The sequence below is a fragment of the Clarias gariepinus genome, chromosome 4 (assembly GCF_024256425.1).
Source record: "Clarias gariepinus isolate MV-2021 ecotype Netherlands chromosome 4, CGAR_prim_01v2, whole genome shotgun sequence".
Taxonomy (NCBI): domain Eukaryota; kingdom Metazoa; phylum Chordata; class Actinopteri; order Siluriformes; family Clariidae; genus Clarias; species Clarias gariepinus.
The window spans coordinates 27,793,019-27,802,197 of NC_071103.1; the positions used below are offsets into that span (position 1 = coordinate 27,793,019).

The 9,179-nt window shown below is 38.3% G+C and overlaps 1 protein-coding gene across 1 annotated transcript; it reads right to left on the reverse strand.

Annotated features, from left to right (window-relative positions):
* Positions 1-6,908: 6,908 nt before the first annotated feature.
* On the reverse strand, positions 6,909-8,324 carry gbp (glycogen synthase kinase binding protein). The gene has a single exon (XM_053493881.1). The coding sequence runs from the start codon at positions 8,214-8,216 to the stop codon at positions 7,740-7,742; it is 477 nt and encodes a 158-aa protein (XP_053349856.1). The 5' UTR covers positions 8,217-8,324; the 3' UTR covers positions 6,909-7,739.
* Positions 8,325-9,179: the final 855 nt, after the last annotated feature.

Here is a 9,179-nt window from a genome sequence, read left to right on the forward strand (position 1 = left end):
GTCCAAGAGGCCTTCAACTCCCACCTTTAGCTGAGCTTTTCCAGCATCACTGTAGGAACTGGGGACATTGATTTAGAGTGGTAAATTTTCGAAGCTTCTATTGCTGAAGCTGCAGCTGTGAGCTGTGGTCTTAAGGTTTTGGGTGCCTCAAGGGGTGACCCTCGAACAGCGTGGTGGACACCTGTGGTTAGGGAAGAAGTTCTTTTTCAGGTATATGTTATCCCGGAGGACTCTAGAAGCAGTTGCAATGTACCAGCGGGCTCGAAGGACAGCAGCCGCAGTGGTAGCAGAGGCAAAGCAGTGGGTGTGGAAGGAGCTTGGAGAATTCATGGAAAAGGGCTTTAGGCGGCACCAGGGTGCTTCTGGAAAACCATCTGGCACCTCAGGAGGGGGAAACGGGGAACCACCTAAGCTGTGTACAGCAAGGATGGGACACTGTTGACCTCCACTAAGGAGCCCTTTGACGAACTCCTGAACCCGACTAATTCACTCTCTGTTACAGACACAGAGCAGGAGGTTGACGGTGGGTTGGAGTTGATCCCCCCTGGCGAGGTCACTGAGGTAGTCAAACAACTCCACAGTGGCAAAGCCCCAGAAATTGACGAGATCCGTCCGGAAATGCTGAAGGCTCTGGGTGTTAGGGTTGCGTGGAAGTCTGGGACAGTGCCTAAGGAGTGGCAAACTGGGGTGGTGGTTTCTCTTTTTAAAAAGTGGGACCAGAGGGTGTGTGCCAACTATAGGGGCACTACTGAGCCTCCCTGAGTGTTCTTGAAGGTGCTGGAAAGGAGGGGTTGGCCGATTGTCGAACCACAGATTGAAGAGGAACAATATGGATTCCGTCCTGGTTGTGGAACAGCGGACTAGATTTTTACTTTTGCGGGAATCCTGGAGAGGGCTTGGGAATATGCCCATCCAGTCTACATGTGTTATGTGCATATGATTGGGTCCCTCGGGATTTTCTGTGGGAGGTACTGCGGGAGTATGGGGTGAGGGGTCACTTCTCAGGGCCATTAATTCCTTTACGCCCAAAGTGAGAGCTGTGTTCGGATTCAAGTCAGGCTTGTTTCCAGTGGGTGTTGGCCTCTGTCAGGGCTGTGCCCTGTCACCAATCCTGTTTGTGATTTTTATGGACAGGATATCAAGGTTTTCAGTTTGGTGGCCTAAGGATTGCATCGCTGCATTTTGCAGATGAAGTGGTCCTGATGTCATCAGTCTGTGACCTGCAGCGCTTGCTGAATCGGTTTGCAGCTGAGTGTGAAACGGCAGGGATGAGGATCAGCACCTCGAAATCTGTGGCCATGGTTCTCAGCAGGAAACCGATGGATTGTCAACTCCAGATAGGAGACCACGGGGCAGACCAAGGACTAGATGGAGAGATTATATTTCCACACTGGCCTGGGAACGCCTTGAGACCTGACCTTGGATAAGCGGTTGAAGATGGATGGATGGATGGATGGACTTCTGCTGCTTTATCTGTACCACTTCCTGTGGATATTTTTTTTTTAAGTCAATTAAAAAAGGCTAAACTTGAATGTCAAAGTATTATAAAACTAATAGGATTTACCTCAAAATTCAGAGTTCCATATTTAATAAACATTTATTATTGAATTTTTTTACATGAAGTTTTACATGTAATTTATAAAAACAGAAAAAACTGTAAAAAATAGTATGGTATTTTACAGTTTAAAAAAAACAAAAAATTTTTTAGTATTGAAATAATACTTAAAATAACAGTCGACTTAATAATTTACAGATAATGTCTGTAATTTTACAGAGATGTGTATGTAGTTTAAAAAAAAAAGCAAAACTACTTTACAATTTTAAAGTTATTTTATGTAAAATTAGGCCTTTTTTTTTTTTTTACAGTGTGTAGTTCAAAACATGGTGGCCCCACCCTGCAACCCACAGCACCCAAAGCATTCACTGCTAACATCCTGGTGCCAAACACCACACTCCACTGCCAAAAGTATTGTGGAATCATGCCCTGAGTGGCCAGAGCTGCTCAGACAGCACAAGGGGAACTTATACAATACAAGGCATAAAGTTTTTTGTTTTAATTTTATGGCTGTTCTGTGTATACTGTAGGTTCTGTACTAGTGATGGGAAGTTTGAATCATTTTTGTGACTCAGTTCTTTGAATCTTGTCCATCAAACGATCTACAAATATGTCTACATACACAAATTTTGGCTTTAGTTCCAGTAATGAAAATATTACAGTGCAGTACTGCACTGCATAGCTTTTATGGGAGTCACGTGACAAAAAAAACGAACGACTCGGAGGAGAAGAGTCATTAAGAACGAATCGCTCAATTCTGTTTTCTGTACGTAACCTACGGGGGTTTTGCGCTGATTTGCGCATGTGCGCCCAGTAGAAAACGAATCACTCCCTAGAGACTACTTGTTCTTCTGAATCACGTTAAAGATTTGTTCAAAAAGAAAAAACATTACTATTCTGTACTGATTTCATCTGCTCCAACAGATGTGAAATGTTTCCTGGGATTTAATGATAAATAAGATCCTATTCCTGGAGACTTAGGGCACAAGGCGGGGTACACTCGGCAGACAGTGCCAATCCATCGCAGGGCACACATACACACTCTCACACACTCATTCACATTCTACCGGCAATTTGGGAATGTCAATTAGCATAACCTGCATGCCTTAAGGAGGAAACTGGAGTACACAGAAGAAACCCATCTAACACAGGGAGAACATGCAAACTCCATTCACACACAGGCGGAAATAGAACCTGGACTCTGGAAGTACAAGGTGACAAGGCTAACCACTACACCACTGTGCTGCCGATGTAAGAATAAAGAAAGGACAGTCAGGCACAAAAACAGCTTTTTTCCCCAGGCAATCTACCTCATGAACAGTTAAGCGTCATTCTAACTGTTAATAAATATACAGGGTATGTGCAATATTGTGTACAGTACCACTGTGCAATATACTGTATAATATCACAGATTTCAGATATTTATGTAACTTATTTAAAAGTATCACACACCCTACTCTATTTTTTTGTTGTTGTGCTGTTTTGTCTTGTCTTTTTTTTTTTCGTTCTGAAAGCTCTGTCACTAAAACAAATTCCTTATACGTGCAAGCGTACAAAACTCTTTCTGATTCTGATTCTGAAAGAAAAATTACTTTCTAATCAAATATATACCAACCAATCCTTAAAGGAAATTTAAATTGGTTTAGAGAGATGATATTATTAGTAAGTTTTCAAACAAATAGTAAACCAACAATTTCATTTGTCTTTATTTAATAACTAATCTACTACTACTAGTTGTAAGCATTCCACTGCATATCATACTGTGTATGGTTGTGTATATGATAAATAAATTAAAAAAAATAATTACTAATATATTACAATATTTTTTTTAGTTATGCATGTTCCTTTATACATGGATCTCTTTCTTCATTATTTTGCCTATTGCCCAGTTATAATTAGGTTGTTTTCTTTTGTGAGTCTATGCAGAAAATGTAGATCCATCAAGCAGTTTCTTTGTGTTTGTCAGACAGGGCGTCACAGAAGAGGCCCTATCTCAAGGAAATTATATTACTCTTTTGATATAAACATACTGTATATATCCTGTGTGCAAGATTTTTGAGCATTAAGCATTCATTCGGAATGCTTAATGCTCGATGCTTACAGTTGTCAGTGACTTCAGCGTCAGCAACTGATTTTAAATAAAAAAAGTAGAAAACATTACAGAAGCAGACAACAGGAAAAGGAAACCAAACGTTTGATAAGAGAGTTTAAGTTTGTCTTTGTATTATATCCTTACAAGGTCATAAAGCAACTCAAACAACAACTCACTTACCAAGCTTATCAAGTTACAAGTGATTTTTACTAAAATTCAGTTAGTTGGTTTGGCAGCAAACAAGAACATACAGACAAAGCAGCACTGGATATCTACAGTACAACCTACAGTGGAACAATGTCATACTAGGACATTACATCTTTGTTAAGTTAAAGGTTGTGGACAATTGAGTAAAAGATCTGAACTTAAGACAGTATACCCCATGTTTTATACATACTGTCTGTACAATTTTTTTTACATATATTTTTAATGAAAAAAAAACAAGTAAGACTTAAAACCAGTGCAGCCTGTTCTGGAAGGTGTGGGTGCCATTATGTGTGGACATACATTCTGCCTCACCACAATTTAGAATGTATATCTACTGTGTTAGGTAAAAAACACATGTACATGCACTATATATACCACACATTATGGCACCCAAACCTTTCAAATCTGGATGCACTGGTTCATAAATGATAAATATATCATATATTTCTATTTATTTATATATATATATATATATATATATATATATATATATATATATATATAGACTGGAGATGTGCTTCATTCTCTATAGCATTGAGAGCATTGTTTTGCCAACCATATGTAATATCACAATATTTATTTCCATTCAAAGATGGATACATTTTTGAACAAGATCTCACACTAATTGGATCAAATCACTCTGTAATAGTAATGTGTTGCCAGTTCTTACCCAAATCCAAATTCTTACCTATTTTCTTTGCTTGAAGCAGGCCAATAATTTGACCCTTCTGAAATACAGTAATATATTTTTATAACGACAGGACACATCTTTAATGTTTTTTTTTCAACAAAAGAAATGCTACTCACTGCATCAAGTAGGGTTAAAGGAATTGTTGCAGACTGAAATTTATTAATCACTGCAGTAATTATTATAACAAAGCTTCTCTAGTATTTGCCGTATAATGTATATACTGATTAAATAGTTATCTATTTACAATATAATTTAACACTTCTATCAGTGCCCTGTAGCTGATGAATAGAACAGTCTAATAATATTATAAAAATTTGGGGAAAATTCTGTGTCAGTTTCTATATCAGGTCACATTGTTTCCTTTGACATCTTGCCCCTAACTGACATGTCTGACTGGTGGCTATATCTCAGCTTAATCTTACTGTAAGACTGTAGATGGTGTATCAAAAGACAATTAAATCTTTCCTCTACTGAACTCTAAATATAGATTTTTGGATATTTATCCTTAGTTTTATTTTATTTTTTAAGGTCAAAGAGAAGAAAATGCTCTTCCCCTTAGGGTAAAGTGGCTTTAAACACGTCAACAGGAAACTGTTCAAATGAACAGTGTAACAACTTACCACCCTTTCCCTGAATATGAAATTAATCAGCCACTGAAAATGAGCAGAAACTTCATTTGATAATGACATATCATGATGAGGTGGATAATGTAATACAGAAATACATTTGTCCATATATGAAAACAAATATGCAAACTCAATAGCAAAAATACACATTTGAGCATTGTCTTGGGACCACATGCTCCCTTACTAGGACGGGGTTCTTCGAATGAAGACAAAGCTTTTTTTAATCTTTTCTTTTTGTTCGGGTGTTTATGCTTTTTAGACAAATGTTAGACAATGCTCTTCACCACTATCATTTTACCAACAACTGAGAAAGACTTAGAGGGTTACTGTAGGGTTTACATCCCTACAGTACAGTGCATTTATTTTGGCAGATATGGTTGCTGCTTTAGCATGACATATTTTAAGGTCTTGGCTGAGTGAGATTACGCCGCTCTTTTTGCTCCGAGTAAACATTCACAAGATGGCATGCTATAAATCATTGGATCCAAGGGACTATTTTCAGATAAACAACAAAACACTGAATTACAAGGCATCGCATATAATTCATTGAAACTTGTCCTACATTTGTGTAGAAGGGCAGTGGATACTTGGACATACTCCCCAGCTTTAATTGCAAGCATATGACTTTTAAGATTTAAGTCTTGGCATAAGTTATGGATGATGTGCCAAAACCAAACTGCCATTTTCAGTTATTCATAAGGAACTTACTTGTATTAGGTTTTCAGTAGTCTCGTAGCTGCTTCCAATAGTTTAAGAGCAGTGTGCTGCTTTGTGTCCTTAAAAAGATATCTATTTAAAAGTTGGAAAAGAAAACAAGTAAAAAAAAAAAAAACCCAGCTTAACATTGTGAAATAATTCACAATCTGGCACAAGTATTGATGCAGCTGTTTGGGCAGCGTGGAGCATATAAAGAATTTACAAAATTCTCAAGTTTCATAAAAATTAATCATTAAATTGGCTTTTGATAAATGTCATAACATTGCCAGTTAGGATTACACAAATGCTTAATTTCTGTATTAATAACCTATGAAACAACAATCATTGCTTTAAATGCTCATTCTTGGCTCATGTGCAACCTTGTCACTTACTTTATGTAATAATAATATATATGAATATATATATGATCCTGTGCTGACTGCATGATTTTGCCATTATCAAAAAAGGGGATTTCATCTACAATATATGCCAGTAGACATGTAATTAATAATATGGTGTGTTCACAATTTGTAGACAACAAAATAAAGTATTATTGGACTTGTGTAATATCTGTCTTACAGAGATATGATTGAAACAAATGAGTCCACGATAATCATATAATGCACAGTAGTAACTGGGCGGTTGGGGGAGGGTGATTGATAGAGGAAGTATAGACCGCTGGCTGCTCTACACGTGGCAGCTTTTCAGAAAAGTGTTTCTATTACCAAGAAGTAGAGGAAGAATGACTCCACAGATATCACACGCGAGTGCTGCTCACAGCATTTACCCGAAATAGTCTGAAGATCTATGAGCATGTACAGACCTACATTTCAATCTGAAACTTTTACTTGTTCTTATGGAGATTTAAAAATGCAAATATGGTGTACTTTTAAATAATTTTAAGTGAAAGAAGTTTATCTTCTTAGGTAAGCAGTAAGAAAGATAATAAAAGTACTCCTCCCCCCCCAATCTTAGCATGTAGTTTCGGTTTCCCCAGCACAGCAACAGTGAGTGAATAAATCAAAATTGACAGCCAAATGAAAAAGAAAAAAATCCACCGTGTTTATTAAGGACCAAACTGCCTGAGAAAAAGTCAGGGCTGTTAAAATGACTTCGGTACGAAGCATACAAAACATTACAGAGAAAGCAGAGAAACAGACGAATTCCACAGAGAAATTCTGAAAGCACCAGAGAGTCTGATGTGCCAATCTGCGTCTCTCATTACAAAGTGAGAACTCTCATGAAAATCCCCAACAGTTTGTGTTTTTTCAGGTGAGACTCGATGGAGAAGTCCACGTGGGTGTAGAAAACAGTTCGAAAGTCCAAATCTTCAAGACATTGAAGTACCTTGTCTCTTCAGTCAGATCAGAGATTTGGTGAGTGTGTGTGTGTACCTGTGGCCCATCCCCATACCAAGCTACTGATAGCAAGACTGTAAACAAAGGTAGCACGCCAAGGGCACAGTGCTAACCTCTTACTTGCCACCCAATCGTGGTGCACAGACCATTTGGTCTACTAGCCTGCAAACAGGAATACCGTTTCAAATCACAACCTTTAAGAGTTAAAGACAAATAATAGCTCGCTGTTTACATTTCATTCAGAAAAAAAAAAAACACTTGGGCTCTAGTGACAATGTGTTTAGTCACGTTTAAAAAATAAGAAATAAAATAAAATAATAATTCAGCGCTAGATAACAGTCAACATAACGTTACGGTTTCATTTGTTAAACCCAACATCGTGGTTTTATTACAGAACATGATCGTAATCGCTCTTGATCTTGTTGGCTATCCAGCAGCTAATCAGGTTAGCCGAGGTGATGAGAGGGCGATCTTTAATCCAGCACTCCTGTCCTCCTCCTCCTGTCTCACAGGTTCAGTCAATCTGTTTAGAAAAATCGCGGTGCGACTCAGAAGAGAACTGGAGTCGCCTGACCGCTTCTTTGATGAGGTTCCCAGATAAGATCAGTTCCTGGAGGAGTTGGTGCGGATCGTCCTCGTTACCCGTACCGTCGAGTCCCTTTCGGTTCCACGCTGAGAAATGGTCCCACTCCTGATCGCTGGAGCCGGGGATGTTGTACGGACTCGCTCTGGTCGCTTTCCGCCCGCTCCGGAGACGTATACAGCAGCCATTTCTTTTCTGTGCGCTGGCAGTGTTACTGCTGCTGGTGTTGCTGTTGTTGTTGCTGCTGCTGCTGGTCAGACCGTGGAGACGCGACATCGTCTGCTGTGTAGCGCTATTGTTGTGCAGCTGAAGCGCCTCGCCGATTTTTGTCACAAGAGCGTCCACCTCTTTAGAATCGACGGTCACGGACTGTTCCAGAAAAATGTAATTCTCCTTTCGACAAGGCATTTTTGCATATAAATCCCAGACCTTCAATACACAATTCTTCAGAAATACGACGTGGGCACTTCACCGGCGTCCTCACAGCCACCACGCTGCCCAACGAAAAGCAGCCGCTAGGGTTGGTTTGTAAACAATGAATGACGCAACAGACGGAACGTACCACTTTCCTGGGGAGAGCTGGTCCAGGTTAATATTTGCGATGTATCTTAAAATGTAATAGATTATTATAATAATTGAATATTTCTAACATATAGTTATTTTTAAAGACTATTTATAGCATATTAAGATCTACATGGTATGTGTTAAGCTGTTATTTGAACGTAAAATATTATAACCCCCCCAGGTTGACGCCATGGGTGAGGCCCACGTAGTCCAACTAAATAGCATTACACAAACGGAAATGCAGGGTGTAGGGACACTGTACACAAAGACTGTGAACAAGATGTTCTAATTAATTTCCACTCTCATCTTTTAGTTTCATTTAAGTTTTAATTAAACCATGTCGAAAATCTCAAATAGGTTAAACATTTATAGTACATATGGGTATACCAGAAATGACTGAATTTTAAGTTCCTAAAGCTTCTTCACAAACCATAAATGAAATAATCATATTTTAAGACAATTCACTTTTTAAAAGACACTTTATTGTGCTCAATATTTAGATGATTTAAAATGATGAAATTGCTAATAAAAGTGTTCATTCTCATGACACCTCTTTCCCCACTTCCTCTTCCTGTTAGATGAACAGAGCATGGTTTTTAGAGGGTTCCTTAGAACTCGAACACTATCACAAGTCAGTTTTTAGATTTCCTGTCAGGTCTGTTAGAAGTTTCAGATGTGTAAATTCACACACACACACACACACACACACACACACCTTTATTTAGTTTTGCTTCATTTAAATTATCAAACTAAGTAATGAATTTTTATTTGTTGTTGTTGTTGTTATAATAATAATAATAATAAACA

Coding starts and splice junctions, on each gene's coding strand:
- gbp (XM_053493881.1), bottom strand. CDS start 8,216: ATGCCTTGTCGAAAGGAGAATTACATTTTTCTGGAACAGTCCGTGACC.